The sequence below is a fragment of the Lepisma saccharinum genome, chromosome 10 (genome assembly GCF_977018435.1).
Source record: "Lepisma saccharinum chromosome 10, izLepSacc3.1, whole genome shotgun sequence".
NCBI lineage: Eukaryota > Metazoa > Arthropoda > Insecta > Zygentoma > Lepismatidae > Lepisma > Lepisma saccharinum.
Genome location: NC_139238.1, coordinates 29,546,153 through 29,563,211, shown reverse-complemented (window position 1 = coordinate 29,563,211; position 17,059 = coordinate 29,546,153). Strand labels below are relative to the sequence as shown.

Here is a 17,059-nt window from a genome sequence, read left to right as displayed (position 1 = left end):
GTCTCGTCAATTTTCCACTCGCGTTTTTGTGGAGGGGTAAGAGGGGGGGGAACAAAGACACCTCAGTCACACACATTGTGCCCAAACTCTACGGAAAGCATCATTTGGAGATCATCGGTTTGGCAACAGTGCGCTTGTTGTCTGAACCTGCGGCAGAAGGATCAGCCCATTTCATCTTCACGGGGAATGCAAGAAGTGCAGTTTTCCCTTCCTGTCCCTAAAGGGAGATATGACAAATGCAACTTGTGCACCTCCTTCCCCCCCTCCTGGTAACCATGGCTCTTCCCTCCCTCCTCTAGCACGAAAAACTAAGTTCTGAAAGTTCAAGGTCGCGTGGGTAATGCGAAAGCAAGAAACAGGAGGGAAGGAGAAGTCATGTGATCAACAGAACAGGTTTCTGGCAAATTTTAAAACATCATCACAGCTCGGAGAACTTATAAAGCGGGAAACGGGAGTTAGGGCGAACGTAAGATCGAGGTGAACGTCCTATTATTTAACATGGCATTTTGGCGGGGCCAGACTGGATGAACGTATTAAGCGGGAACGTAATATCAGGGTTTCACTGTAGTAAGTGGGAGAGAGGTCTGGAGAATATGCTGGATGAGGAAGGGTTTCATATTGCAACTCTTGGAGGGCCTGCACCGTTCTTTGCACGACATGTGGGTGAGCATTGTCGTGCAACATGATGCTTGCGGAAAAGTTTGCGCTTTATTTCATGGAGTTCAGCACTGTAACGATCTGCATTGATGGTTTCACCTCACCTGAGAAAGACATGACGGATCACACCTACCATAGTCCACCATACCAGCAACAACACCTTCCATGTGTGGAGAGGTGGTTTCTGAAACCGCCCTGGACGTTCATCATGATCCAACCATTGTCCTGATCGTTTACGATTGTCATAGCAGATCTATTTTTCATCTGAAGTGACAGTCCGATGCAGGAAACCATCCCGGTTATTCCTTACACTCGGAGCACTGCACACCTCCAGTCTGGTGTCAAATCATGTGGTACCCATGAGTCGCCGAACAACAGTGGTATTGTGTATGCCTAACTCGTCTGCAATGGCACGAACACTTTACCGAGGGTCCACTTCCATGGCATTCCTGAGGAGCTCATCCGAACATGGTGTTGGTCGATGGCCACAGTACTCATTTTGCAATGCTGTGTCACTGGAACGAAATTTGACAAACCAGCGGCGAATGGTGCGTTCATTTGCCATTCCTGGCCAAATGCACTGTTAATGTTTTTGGCAGCTCGCTGAGCAGAATGTCCCAGTTTGAATTCGTAAAGACAAATCACTCGCAATTGTGTGTTCTCCATGGTGCACTTTGAGATGACCCTGTTCAGCAACACACTGCCTCCTGACTGTGTGGGTGCTCCAGCCTGTTTTCTGGATGTATACAGTGTTTATGACGTTAGTCAATCCCTGTGTTGTGTTGTTGAGGTGAGTTTCCCACCAGACGTCAAAGCGGACATTTCATTCACACCAACCCAATATAATGCGGGAAAATTTAAAACTGGGAAACATAACCTTGTGCTTCCACTGTATTAATACATTACACAAGTTTCACAGTGGAGACATGATTTTAATTGTCTTCCCATTATAATCTTCATGGTTTTAATAGAACAAAATGTAAAATTATTTCCAAATTTTAAACTTTCCTGCATTGTTCCCCCCATGGTTCCTTGAAGAATTTAAAATCGAGGTTCCACTGTTTCTCATTAGAGACCATTACTTAATCTTGAAGAACTAAATATTCTGACCAAGGCAGTAATTTATTTTATTAAAAACATAAACTAAAACGTAACGTTTCAACCTTCTAGCAAGGCTCTGTATCAAGTACAGAGCATATTTAGTTTTTCATAATCATGGAAACAAGGCTTAATGGAGTTACTTAATCTGTTTTGCCATAGGTACGTCTTTATTCATTTTTAATAACGTGGACACCTGGCCAGAATTTTTAGTCTTAAATTTTGCTATTGTCTTTCATTGGCTAATTTGAAATAACCCAACTGGAAATATGTATTCAGAGAACTGATAATGCATTGTGTAAGGGGTGTCCCCTTCCAAAGACACCCAAATGTCAACCTCCTTTCCACATAGTATATCCTGGACTGCATTGTCCAGACTATGTAGGCTCTGGGACCTGGTCAGTCTAATCCTCCGTGGGGTTTGTGTTTGTGATTGCCCTTTCAGCCATTTCATCTTACAATAATTTCAGTTTTGAAATTGAAATTTATTACTCTTGCAGTGTATTGATATGCTTTTATCTTAGTATGTGATGCAGCTTTTCTTTGTATTTATAGAACATGGGAAGGCAGAAGACAAGTCACAAATTATAGCTTCGGTGAGGGGGAAAGTGTTGCAGCTGTCTCAGCATAAGTTTGCATCCAACGTAGTGGAGAAGTGTGTTACCCATGCTACAAGAGCTGAAAGAGCTGTTCTTATAGAAGAAGTCTGTAGCTTCAATGACAAGTACGTACCTGTGATTTCTTCTTTTTGTGTGTGTGTGTGTGTGTGAAGAAATTAAACTTTTTCTTATTTTTTTTCTTACATGCTTTTGTATGTGAAGTTCTTTTGCACGTAGTATACATACATCACAAGCTGTTTTTTCTGTGATATATTGTAACTCTCAAGATGCTGTATAATGCCTTGTACTGGAAAATACCTCTTATTCACTATTTAGTAGAGATGGGACAGAATTATTGATACTCTGTCAGTATCAGTCGATATAAGTTTATTGATATATATCTATAAATATCTTACAATATTGTGCCATTTTGCTGTAAGTTTTATGAGTATAAAAGTAAATTTCTGAACATGCATGTTCTTTTGAATTTCAAAAGCTTGGTTCATCTGGTAACATACATTTATTAAGAATGTTCAATGAGTCATTTGAAATATTATATTGGATCGGTAGAATGTCGGTATTGGTAAATTTTATATCAGTACTCCATTGGTATGAGCCAAAATTTCATATTGCTCCATCCCTACTATTTGGTGTTACGAATGGCAATTTCTTTTTGCACATGGTGATGTTTTATAAACTTCTTGTTGTCATCAGATCTAACAAATAGTGACACACATTTATTATGAATAAAAGTTCAAAATTTGAAGACAAATTGGCATTTCATTTCTTTAAGAAACTTTAATATAATCCCACATAGAATTTAAAATTTATATTTATTGCACAAATAGAATTTAAAATTTATATTTATTGCGCAAAAATGTCATTCACTCTAGCTTACCCAAAAGCAGGGGGGGGGGGCTGTCAGGCCCAGAGCTTTAGTGAATGTGTGGGACACCTGTAATAATTGGTTATTATAATTAATAAATAACTGCACATATATAATCAACCAAGGAAGTAGTGATTCAATGACAAAATGGTTTCTTGATTTTTAATGGTAAAAAAGGGGGGCTGTGAGCCTCCTCAGGTAGGTAAGTTTCTCGTACAACATGGGTAAGCTAGATTTAAAATAGCAAAGATGCTTTCACTTTTAGTATATGATAATATAGTACTGTGTGCAGAAAATCAATATTTAAAATGAATGTGTTATGGAGAAGTCTAAAGGAAGAAAATTATATTTCTTTCACAGCAACCCCAACAGTGCCTTACACATCATGATGAAGGATCAGTATGCGAACTATGTGGTCCAGAAGATGATAGATGTTGCAGAGCCAGGGCAGCGCAAGGTGCTTATGCACAAGATCCGTCCCCACCTGTCATCGCTGCGCAAGTATACATATGGAAAGCACATCATTGCCAAATTGGAGAAGTTCTTCATGAAGAGTGCAGGGGACCTGGGACCCATCGGCCCACCTACTAACGGAGGCCTATAATAGGGAAGGGCATTGCCAGGATAAAGAAGCATAAATAAGATTTTTAAGCATACATATATATATAGATATAATAATGGTCAGGTTATGAGTAGCTTGTTTCTGAAAGGTAAGGTATGTGGTTTACAAAAAAAATGTATTTTAGAAGTGAATTGCTGAAACTTCTAAACTGAAAGCTATGATATGATGAGCATGTTAGGCCCAAAGTACCCTGCCTCAAATTGTGATACAAGCCTCAGGAAGTAGCTGCTAAGATTAACTTATAAAAAAAGAAAAAAAGGGGGAAACAATCTTGAATACAATAGGATTTTATACATCTTATTCTTTCAATGCTCTCACATTTCATTTGTTTCTTTCCAAATCAAACATTCAAATCCAAAGTGTCTTGTCGTCATGACATCCTGAATGAGGCATTAAAGCAGGGTAGTTCACATGTTTGAGAAAGACCATTCCTTTGGGAATGACAGGACTTTTTTAGTGGGGAAACATGTCATCATTATACACCAGTAGTTGCACATTAACTGTATTAGTGTTGGACGAAGTGACGGGGTATAGTGTCGTCCTTGGAAGGAAAAGGACCAATGCATTTTTTTTAATTATTATTATTATTATTAACTTCCTGTCCTTGATTTTTGTCCCCTTGTATCTTAATGTGTTTTGCTGGAGCTTTTTGTCTGGTGGCACAAGAAATCTGCTTTGCTCAAATATATTGTTCTGATCTGCTGGTTTCTCCTCCCTTTGGTTTTCGCAGAGGGACTGGGAAGTGATCGTATCTTCTGAAAAGATAACTTGACAAACACTATAGAATGATTGAGCTATGAGAGTGCATTGTAGCAATGTTTTATATCTTCTTTTTGTTACTTATTTATGAATGTAACTAACAATTGTCAAAGAGACTGATGCTTCATACTTGTATGAATTATTAGAGAAGCAGTTCAAGTGATTTGTTTTAACTGCACATGCCCGTATCTGTATTTATGTATCCGGCAAAGACAAACTCATTATGGGAAGGAAATTCTCCATGTAACTAGGTCACACAAACACTTGTAGTGTGTTTTTTTTTGGGGGGGAGGGGCAACTTTAAAAGAAAAAACTTTCCATATCAGTACAAGTAGATGGCGTTAGTGGTGTGTCTTTGCAGGGATTGCTTACTTTCCAAACGATGCGTTTTGTTTTTTTCCAGTGTTAACCAACCCCTCCCTTGAGGAGAAAAATGTTCATGTCGTTTTGCATTAATTGGTTGTAGATCAGAATTGTTTAAAGCACTCTAATTGTAATTACTTGGAGAACCACCATAAAATGTATAGTGAAAACTATTTTTCTTATTGCAGATTCAATGTAGAAAAAAATGATGTGTAGTGTTTAAAAAAGGGGATCAGTTGGTGGGTGAACCATGCATTTATAACATAATTTTATGACTGTGACACTGTCTCCCTTGGGACTGTAAGGTGACTTTTTTAAAAAAGAAAGAAAAACTCATCCACATTGTAAGAACTACATTAAAAACCATTTTCATCATCTTTTCATAATGTTGTACAGTATGTATCATTTTTCTTGTCTCGTGGAGTCTACAGTAGGGATTGTGCTTGTGAATCCCAAGGAGGGGTGTTCTTGCCTTTCCTCGCGATGCAATTGGTGCATCAAGGGAGGCCATATGTATTGATCATGTGAGCTGAAAGGAAATATGCCTTTCAACTCGCATGATGACATTTTCTGAGTTTCTAGGTCCTCTGTGGTGATGTGTATTATACAAAGAGGAAAATTTGTTACTGTAACCATACACAGTAGTTCTCATGTAGACTTTGGGGGCCTCTCTTCTCAGCAATCCACACCCTTACGATTTGCAGAGAACCCTCCGTTTGTGTAATTGAAACTTTTGTAAAAAAAAAAAAATGACTGAAGAAAAAGGAGACCGACCACCTTTGTTGCTGTGAATAGAATTTTTACCAAGAAACAAACCTTTTTTGTACACATTTGTATAACAGTCAAGCTGTAAAGTATTCTGCGGTTTGTTTCTTAAATGTAAAACCAATTGTGTACAGTAAATATTGAACCAAACAAATATTTATTTGTAAATTTTTGGTAAAGTTTTGTATTGTAATTTCTGTTTCTAATAAGTTACAAACGTTTACAAGTAACAGAGAACTGTTATTGTGTGTATTGTATATATATATTAAGTTGTGGGATGTAGATATAGTGGAATAGAGCACAATCATTGGTTGTTCACAATGGATTTCTGAAGACTGTGTGTCATCTGTGAAACATAGAATTTTATTCCAAATGCATTCAGGTGTGGATTGCTGATAAGAGTGTCTTATATTTTCATAATAATGTAAAATATCATACAATGTACTTGTAGTTGTAATTTTCATATTTGCGTGTGTTTTTCTACAATGTAGCATATATACATATATAAATATATATATATATATATATATAAATAATCTTGTCAAATTCAATTGTTAAAACTAGAGGAAACAAGTGAAAATAATGAAAAAAAAATATTGATCTCATGCTTTGGAAGATGTGGCAGGCAGTTTGAAAGGACAGCCCTGATGTAAACTTGATGAATTGTTTCAAATTCGACAGTTAACTTCAAAATTTTATTTGCTTAAATTTCTGAGCAAAAATGAAAATATTTTTCCTGCTGTGCCTCATCAAAAGTCAAGAGTATGTCCTGATAATGTGCTAGCAAGAAAAGGAAGTGCAAGGAAGATTTCTCTGTTGTCAGTCGGAATAATATGCTTGTATTTCCTTCTCTGCTTTTTCCAAAATGTTACAAAAACGTGACACTTCAATTGTAGTGAAGAAAAGGAAGTGTCTCGTGAACTGGTGGTATTGTTTGTTTGTTGTAGAAATTCAAATGTTTTCTGTTTGAGCTAACATCTGGTGTATTTGTACCTAGGCTGTGAATAGCCAAGATATTGGTAAGCTAGATCATCATTGTCCAGGAAAAAGCTGACAAGACTGATGTAAGTAACATTTTGAACAAAGCATTTGTACAACTTTTTTGTGTTGCACAGTCTTAATGAAGAAGAAATTGGCTGTTTTTATCCATTTGCTATTTGATGTTGAAGTGTTTGCCGAGCACAGAAACACCCAATTGTTACATAGTTTAGGTATAGGTGGGCTGGAAAGGTCCTGTAGATTTTTACGTATAAACCTATAGCAGGTGTTGGATTGGAGTCTTAATAGGCTTGCACCACTTCCAGGGCAGTTGCTCTCTTTTACAGCTCTAACAGTATGCATGGTAGCAGCTTTGTGCTGTAGCAGTTTCGTATGTTTAGAAAGGAGAGTAGCTTATTATATTTATTTTTTAATAGAACTAGAATTGAAGGTTTGTTACAGAAGAAAATTGAAAAATCCATTACCCTCTTTTTCTTTTCATTACTTAAAAAAAATAATTTTACCATAGTCGTGACAGGGAAAGTTCCTGAAGACTTGTCGTAATTTGTCTCGGCATAATAATTTTTTATAGCATAAAAGCCCCTGTTCGTGTTCACTAGACTTCTCCACCTGGGCAGAATCAAGATGACTTTGTTTTAATGCCTGCTTGATGAAATGGTGAAATTACATGCCTTCTGACTTGCTGTATCTTGTGTTTCTTCCCAGTTTACCCTGATTTAGACCTTTCTACTACACGGTCCAATAAATTTGATAGATCTTTCATTATTCATAGTGAAGTTCGTGTGAAATTGATGCTAATGTACATGCCATGTACGGATGGAAGATGAGATGCTACTGTAAGTCAAGAGCCAGTATTTTCCCTATTATAGTGTGCAGGTTGAAAGTGATCACGTTAATTCTTCATAGTTGGTTTCGAAAGGGCCCAAAAAAGCTGAGACAGGGGAGAATAATATATATCTTTTGTTTGTAAAATTGTTCTTGTAATAATCAGGGACTACGTTAGTTTCTTGCTTTGATGGAAGGTGACAATTTTTTTTTTAGTGTAAAAATTAGCATGTAACAAACTTAATTCCAACATATTTGTACCGTCTTTAGAGTTGTGTATTGGTAACCCTTTCAATTTTGCTTTGTCAGATGGATAACTTGTTAGTAACCTCCAGATACGAGATGGTACTTCCAGTGTGAAAGGAGTTGTAGTCAAGGGAGAGGAATTGCACATTTTGTATTAAGAAATGCCCTGATAAAATTTGTCTCGGTATCCCATGCTAAGTTGCATTATGATTGCGAGCCTGGTTGCTTTATTTGCATTCATTTTCACAGATCATGGATACTTATAATTATTTTTTTTTGTCTATGCATATCATTAAATCATGTTCTGCAGAGTAGCCTTGTAGCTTGCTTCCTGTTTCCATTTTTTGCTGTATGAGTGCGGTGCATGAATGAGGAGTGATTGGATTTGTGTGTTTTTTACAATGAAGGTTATAATATTTCTTCTTTTTCCATTCATTGGGAGCAGAAGCTTGCTTAACTTTAGTTCTTTGTTATATAGATTGTAAATAATGTTTGACACCAGCTGGAGTACTTCTCGGTTTGGCTAGCGAATTGGTTGTTTACTTAATGTGAAATTTGAGTTTCGTCAGGAGCGATAATTGTTTTTTGACAGAATTATGTTGTAAAAACCTATTAAAATATTTTAGGTATTTTAAACAATCGATGACAATTTCAGAATTTTTTTTACGTTAAAAGTAATTTTAACATTTTTTAACAATGAGGGTAAAATGTGTACACATTGCTGAAATTAGAATGTAATGGCTACTCATGGCATAGTAGTTTTATCAATTGTGTGAGCCTCTTTCTTAGTATTCTCAAATGTACCTATGTTCTTGGAGCAAATGGTGGTGTTGTATGTCTTCACATGCCAAGAGCAGGAGTAACTAATGGTTTCCTTTAAAGCTATTTTTGGGTTACCCCACATTTATATATCTATGTAGAGAAGAGTAAAACTTGTATATGGTGTACAAATGTAACAATTACTTGTGAGAATAAACTTTCTGTATGATAGTAATTTTTATTTTGTTCCACTAGTACTTCTTAGAAATAGGAGCTTCACATTCTTGCAACCGGTGTTTAAATTGAACACAAGCTTCAAAAATTAATTTTCCATGGTGTGTATATATGTTTTAACCTTTAGCAGAGGGAAGAGGTTTTCCCAGCTCCACGCGACAGCAATTAATGTGCCATTTCTTGAAAACTATATACGTATTAAGTTGTCTTTTTTGTACATTTGTATGCATATGAAGATATTGCATACTCAAATTACAAAACAATAGGGATGGGCCGATATGAAATTTTGGCCGATAATAAAGTACCAATATAAAATTTACCAATACCGATAACCGATATAAAATTAGAAATGGTCCTTGAAGAACCTGAAAGGTTCATTGACCTCCTTAACCACTTGCCTTATTAACCCGAATTATCTCGGATGTGGTACTCTTCCAGCAAAATATTATCCTGAGTTATCTCGGAAACCTGAGGAGTTTGAATGTAATCTTTTTACCGGCCCGTACTAAGTCGGGCGGAACTTTCATGATGAATTGGGTAGGTGGAGTTAGTTGCAAGTCCGGCCAACAGATGTCTCGAGCGTGCACTAATTTTTGTGCCTGCCTTGAGGCACCAAGAAGTGAAGAAAGCCAACAGCTTTTCTGCATTGCGTGACATTCGGTTGCTTGCAAGAACGCATTGTTCGGAAGCGTTGATTAGGTTGGAACTTTCTCGTCCTTTTGGCAGCAAAATGAGTGATATAAGCACAGACATAAGTGCATTAGAGTGTAGTGTAAGTGTTAGTGGCAGTGAAACAACGCTAACTGACTGTGATGATATTTCAATCTAAAGTTCGCATTCTGATGTTAGTTTGATGTCTGTACGAGTGTGGCAAGAACTTGATCCTGAATCTCCAGCACCAGCTCCACCACGCTTTCCGTTTGCTGCTCAACCACGTGCCAAGTATGATGTAGACGAAAGTAAGGGCTTGATACAATTTTTCGAACAGTACATTGATAATGATATTGTGACTTGAATAGTGAATGAAACTAACACATTTGCAGTGCAAGAAGGGAATGCAACTTGGAATCAAGTAAGTGTGAACGAAATGCGAATTTTCCTTGCTCTTACAATACTACAAAGCATTGTAAAGAAACCCGACCTACAGTTATTGGACAAAAAATCCATTGTTGCTAACTCCATTTTTTCACAAACAATGAGCTACCGTCGTTTCCTTGAGATCAAAAGGTACCTTCATTTTTCAAACAATCGAACCTATGATGCAGCAACCCATCCAAATCCAAAGCTAAATAAAATATGGCCCGGTATTGAACATCTGCGGCAGAAATTTCAAACACTTGTTACACCAGAAAGAGAACTATCTATTGACAAAAGTCTTCTTATGTTCAAGGGAAGGTTGGGTTGGATTCAGTACATACCACTAAAAGGAGCGAGGTTTGGGATAAAGTCGTATATGCTTTGTGAATCAAAAAGTGGCTATGTTTGGGATATGTGTTGTTATGTCTCTCTTCTAAACCAGGGATTCAGCGTAACAATGGACAATTATTACAATTCACCCCAGCTGGCAGATATTCTTATGTCAAAGAAGACACGTTTATGGTACACTTCGCAACATCTTATTTGACCGCCCTGAAAAATTTCAAAGTCCGGAATTCGTAAATTTGGCAGCATGGCGCTTCAGAGCCAACTAAGAGTATCCAACTTTGCAACATTTCCTCTTCCTGAATGAAAACGCTCGTGATGTTCTTTCATTCTCTCACATTCCATAAAGTAAAGATACCCTAAAGCAGTAATAAAATATATGAGTAGACAAAAAAAATGTTAAGTAGAAATACGAATGTTGAAAATATTTCAAGATTCTTCGTTCTCAATTTCAAAATAGGAAAATGTATGTGCATTGTGAAACACTGAACAGGTTCTCATCCACCTGGAAAGAATTGCGGTCACATGTGAATGCAAGAACGCAAATTTATGATGATTTTATGCGAAATGTTTAGTAAAGATGCCTTGCACAACACCAAACGATTCTGTAAAGTGTGTCTTTTCCTTGGTTCTTGGCGAAAAATGGTTCGAAACTCCGGCACAATGTTGCTTCAACTGAGATCAACGTGCTTTACTGAGCTTTCTGTTAGCAATCTCCTGGAGTAGTTGGTTAGATGACAGCACTTTCGTTTTTTTACTGTTTTCGTCAAGATCGAAACATCGTAGGTTCAAATCCCACCTTTTCCTTATTATTTTTTCCTTTTTATTTACCGAGTACGAAGTGTTCTAATAACGTAATATAATATTATATGATATTACTGTAAATATTTATGCGATGCATGCTCAGTGGCGGCGATTGGGTTTCAAAACTGATGGGGCAAGGTGGGGGGAGGGGGGGGGGGGCAAGGACAGTTCCTTTTCCTTGGTAGATAATGTTTAGCATAGTGCTGGGTCATCTGCCCCTCCACACTCCATAATCGTCGCCACTGTGCATGCCTCAAGTAATGCTTCTACTAATGTTTTTAATCTTTCAGTGATTGGCAGGATTTTAGGAAATACTTTTCCACTCATTCATCTGTTATAAGTTAACACATATTAAGAACTTACATGTCAACTTTCTGCATCCGGAAATGCTGGACATGAATCGCATAAATATCAACGGAAATATCCAAGAAACGTAGATAAACATTCTCGTCCAAAGCCGTTTACTTCCCGATAAAGATTTTGCAAAGAAGTAGGTTTGAACCCATGACCTTCCATTCCATAAGCAAACGATCCCCCTACACCACACGGTTCACGTTATTTTATACACTCGGTTCGAATCCCACTTTAAACTGTAGGTCCAGTCCCGATTAGCCTTACTATGCATAAAGTTGACTTAAAACACCAAATCAACCAATTCATCTCCTTTCAGAGTGGGCCTTCTATGATACTGTAGTCGGCCAGCATCAGAAAATACAGTTCTGCTTCGCGTATACCAGAGTGTAATTGCATTTAATATTGTGACTAATTTTACTTTAAAACTACAGATTAAAGCGATAATAGTGTCCAGAAAAAGAACCTCAAAGTAGATCCGCACACAAAGTATTTTAATTCATTGCCAAACATTTCAGTTACAAATAATTGACCGTATTTTCGATTCATGGTGAATTTGCTAAAAGGACCATGTCAAGAAATCTAAATATGTAAGTTTTACTAATATAGTAAATGCATTTAAAATGCACGAAACAACAGGGGAGGAGAAAAATAAATCTAAAAAATAAGTAAAAATGCAACAAAAACTGTTAAAAATACTGACAAATAAACTAAAAGCCAAAAAAGGCCGAAAAATGTAAAATAGAAAGTGTTTTCCTGCTCTAACTGAATGGAAACGGACATGATATCAGGTTTAGCATTGTTTTTAAGGGTCAGAAAAAAGTTAATTTTTCATCAACTTCTGGATCCTAATTAGTAGTTATGACCATTGAAAAAGTTGGAGGTAGCTTACTTAAAATTTTCTTGCTGAGGGATCGTAACGTCCCTCCCATATATCCACTTCATAATAAGGAAAAACATGAAGTTCATATTTCGAAAATGACTTGGATTTTTCCACCACGAAAATATGTTTTTCATAGTTTGAAGTTCGTTAGTATGGACATTTCCACTCAATTTTTTTACAACAATTTTAAAAACTATATCCCGGAAAAATTACCCCTGCAAGTTCTCGCGTTTCTCTGCGTCCAGTATAAGGCAAAAACGAGACTTCCAAAGTTGCGAGGCTAGCGTTGCGCTGAAAACACGCTGCCGCCATGTTAAAACGTCACTACTTACGAGAGAGCTCGTTTGTCGTCTGCTTCGAGCGACCAGTTTACCGGGGGTAGCCCACGGTGAGCGAACACGTGCAGCAGTTTTACAAATCTGTACAGATTTAAATAATTGAAGAAGGAGCGATAGTGGAAAGAAATGCTATGCTTTGTAATGATCATTCTTCTATGAAATATCCCTGTTGCTCACGTGCAAGATAAATGAAAGGGTTCTGCTGCTTGCGTGTTCTCAGAATGCGAAAAATATTGTTTGTAAAATTTGTTGATGACCAAACTTTCACGAAATTTACCGTAACCTATGTAGTGCAAAATAAAAATTTTCACATTCTTCACTTTATTTATAAAGCCTATTTTACTTTCTTTTCCATAAAGCAATTCCAGTTTGTGTTTCATTTCTGTTGCGCAAATTATGATCAAATATTTTTGGGCCGATAAGAGAAAATACACTGAGAAGATTACATTAGTTGCACAGTGTATATATCAATACTTAGTTTATGTATAATTATTTCAAGGAAATAGTGTGTGTAACCATGGGCGTATTTAAGGTGGTTTAACGGGTCTCTTCCCCTTTTGGTTCAGTAAAGTTACCACATTACCTGTTCTATCTGTTTGTTCATAAGATTTCTTCGAACTTATTTCATTCTCTTAAATTAGAGACGTATAGGACGGGATACGAATGGGAAGGAAATTACGTAATTCCACACACCAGATGGGACTACAGACCAAATCAAATCAGTCAAATCAGTTATTTATTCCTCCTCGAGTCATCTTCAACAAGCTTCCGGCCAGCAGTGTCCTGGATTTTCACTTACGAAATAAAGCAACCCTGATCATACCAAAAGAAGAACGTGAAACGCCCATGTCTATAACATTATATCCCATACTGAAATAGTACGATATATTTTGAATTTTCTACTGCGAAAAAAGCCGTCACTTCTCTTTACCCCGAACGCATTAATTGGTTGGTTTACAACCTCACTACTAAAGATCATATCGAGACGAGAAATGGTAGCCTTGGTCTCGTTCTCGTCGAGAGTTCTAAATGTCTGTCTCGTGTTTATTTGTAAATGTCTCTTTTACAGTCTCGTCTCCATTTATAAACATCCGTCTCGGTTTCGGAGTCCAATTCTCGTTCTCGTATCAAGTCTCGAAAAATATAGAATTAACGTATGCAAAGGCTTATCGTGCAAACTTTCATAGTGCATACATATTATAAATACAAAACAAAAGCTTTTCTTCATGATCTTTTTTTGTTTGTTTGACTCCTCATTTCGACGCTACGAGCCCTCGAAAACTGGATATTATTAACAATAGCTACCTGGAGAAGAGGTAGCGTGCTTGATTCTTACGAGGGAAGTCGAAGGTTCGATTCTGCACCTAGGCAGGATTTATTTCAGGAGTATATCGTTGGGTGTAAAGTTTATCCACCGGGCTAAGAAGTTAACATTGGTCTCTGTATTTCACGAGAGGAAAGGAAATACTAAGAGAAAGTTATTTCGATGATAGGAGGAAGTCACATGCCACGTGGAATGCACAGAATCAAGTTACATAGAGCTATGGTGATTTGTAATGGTGATTTCGAATATTGCAAAGTTAGTGGGGAAAGTTTGTTATATCTGATACTCGTACTTTCTGTTCAAAGAACACAAACATTTTAGATACAAAGCAGTGAGGAATGAACGATCATTATGAGGTTTTGAATTTTTTGTTTGTCATATACTTATATTTATATATGTATACTTAAGTATACATGTATAAATACTTATTAGTAGTTTCTTATCGAATCGGCCTTCGTCGCAATAACAATTTATTTATGTTAATTAGCGATTTACTATTAGTTTTAGACGCATGGTAAGATGGTGGTGAGGGGATTGACAACAGTCATTACGAAGGAACGGACATAAAACTACAAATGTTAGCAATTTGAACTCATTAAACGCTCTCCTTTGTTACAGTACTGCACTACATCACTACTTAACATAACTGTACATCTTTTTTTAGTATATCGAAATCAAATAGTCAATATTTTAGGTGTCAGTGAAGAACAAACAATACATAACTTAAATAACATTAACCATAACCCCACAGCGCTACAGCCCTTGAAGGGCCTGGGCTTACCTACCGACTGCTGGTCTCCCTCCCACACTGTTCCTCCGTCACCAAATAACATTACATAATATTATTATAACATTCTGAATACATATATGTGATTTATGAATTAATCATGATGTGTGTGTTAACACAACATATGAACAATAACTAAAAAGAAAAGTTTTAACTTTAAATCCTGGAAATCTCCAACTTCTAAGGGGAAATATGCGCAGAAGGGACGTCCCTCAAGTGTGCATCGGATTCATTTTTTAAATATTCTAATATCAACGGTATCTGTTCAGCAAACAAAAAAAAAGAGAAAAAAGAGGGTGGGATTTGAACCCGCGACCTTTCACGCTTGATGAAAAATAAGGATAGCAGTGCATAACCAACTGCTCTACCTTAACTTAATGACGTTATACCCTTAAAACATGTTGACGTTTATGAAGACTCCCACCTTCCTGTGTTTCAAGCACATTTTCTCGACAAGTCGTGCAAAATATATGTTTTTGAGAACTGTTCGATATTATGCAAGGTATTGTAAATAAAATGTCTCATAAACTCGTCACAAATTTGCTTCTTTCTGCACAAACATGATGGCAATTTCCTCCAGGTGGAGAAAAACTCTATTCAGTGTTTCAAACCCCCCAAATTTCAAGTCGAGCAAGCAAAATCGTGAATATCCTTCAAGGTTCTTTTTCCAAATTATTATTTCTGTTTGATTGTGTATTATAATAACGGTTTATAGTTTCTAAGTTCATGGAAAGTGTTAAATTGAAAACCTATCACCGCAGCGTTTTTCGTCTAGTGGAAGGACCTGCTCAAAGTTGGCTACTTTCACCTGGAGCTGAAGTGCAATGTTGCTAAGTTTACGATTTTGGGACTTAGAATTCTTTCGGTGCGGTCAAATAAGATGTTGAGAAGTGTACACTAAATACAAACAGAAAAGACTTACCAAAGGAACTGAAAGATACACGAGTTGAAAAGGGAGGAATCATAGGTTTCAGGAGGGGTAAAGTAACAGTTATGAAGTGGAACGACAAAAAATATGTTGGTCTATTGTCGAGTGTACACACAGTTGATATGGTGAAAGTAGACAGGCGGGGAGAAGCAAAATATAGACCTCTGGTTGTTATTGACTATAATGACACTATGGGTGGGGTGGATAGGGTAGATCAGCATCTTGCTGATTATGCAACACCCAGAAAGCTTGGCAAAAAAATACTATAAGAAGATTTTCCTACACCTTCTTGATCTGGCCATATGGAACTCGTTTGTTTTGTACACAAAATGTGGTGGAACAAAAACACACCTGGAATTCCGTCTGGAACTTGTGAATGACCTGATCAAGCAGAACCACACACCATCATTGTCACCAAGATTTGGACGACCAAGCATACATCCAAGTCCACTAGGACTTTCAGGTCGTCATTTCCTCGAGTATTTGCCACCCACTCCGAAGAAATCGAATCCTACGAAGCAGTGTTATATGTGTTCAAGAGTATGTGATGCCCAGGGCAAAAAAATCAGAAGGGAATCCCGCTTCTACTGTCCTGACTGTAATGTGGCTTTGTGTGTAGTGCCCTGTTTCCGTGTATACCACACAGCACCTAGTGTCTGAAGTGAAATGCTACAGGTAGCAGAACACCTAAACGTTGGTAAAACGAACATTTTCAGAAAAAGAAAATTGTTGCTCCGAGTTTACTCGGGCTAGTAATTATGTGAGTGGTTTGTGAAAATAATAATTACTTCTTTTGTCTTTTGAAATCAATATTATATCATTTATAACATAAACAACATACCATTTGGTTCGTTGCATTATTGTTAGTAAATATCACAATTTATATCACATTGAACAGCTCCGAGTATACTCGGGTTAATAAAGGAATGCCTATTTGGAGTAGAATATTTTGATTATTTTTGATTGTTGTACCAAAAATCATTGTTAATGTAATTTTGCATGTACAGTAGTAGTAAAATGTAAAATAAAAAAAGTAAAATTTTGACATCAATTTGGAAAAAAAGTCGTAAGGCAAGTGGTTAATAAATGTGTGTTTCAAGGTGACTGCAGTGAAAAAGAAGTTGAATATTTATACATTTACTTTTTGAGAAAGAAGGGCATGGAGATTGTTGAATATTTATACATTTACTTTTTGAGAAAGAAGGGCATGGAGATTATCCATAAAAATTACAACAAAATGCAGAATTTTGCACTAAATTATAAGATATTTATCGATATATCGGATCTGTAAAATAATCGGTAATTTTACCGATATGCCTATATCGGCCGATACTGATAGAGTACCGATTAATCGGTCCCATCCCTACATAACAATATATCCATTAAGTACAGAATACTGTACTCACTTTT

General features: G+C 36.9%; 1 protein-coding gene across 9 annotated transcripts in view; it reads left to right on the top strand.

Moving 5' to 3' along the window:
- The window catches only part of pum (pumilio), a 254,522-nt gene extending 245,713 nt beyond the window's left edge, over positions 1-8,809 (top strand). For all 9 annotated transcript variants that reach the window (XM_083129691.1, XM_083129696.1, XM_083129695.1 and 6 more), the window contains 2 exons: positions 2,311-2,479; positions 3,601-8,809. In XM_083129691.1, coding sequence (XP_082985817.1) covers positions 2,311-2,479; positions 3,601-3,844 — 413 coding nt within the window. In that variant the 3' untranslated portion in view covers positions 3,845-8,809. The remainder of the gene's footprint in view (positions 1-2,310; positions 2,480-3,600) is intronic.
- Positions 8,810-17,059: the final 8,250 nt, after the last annotated feature.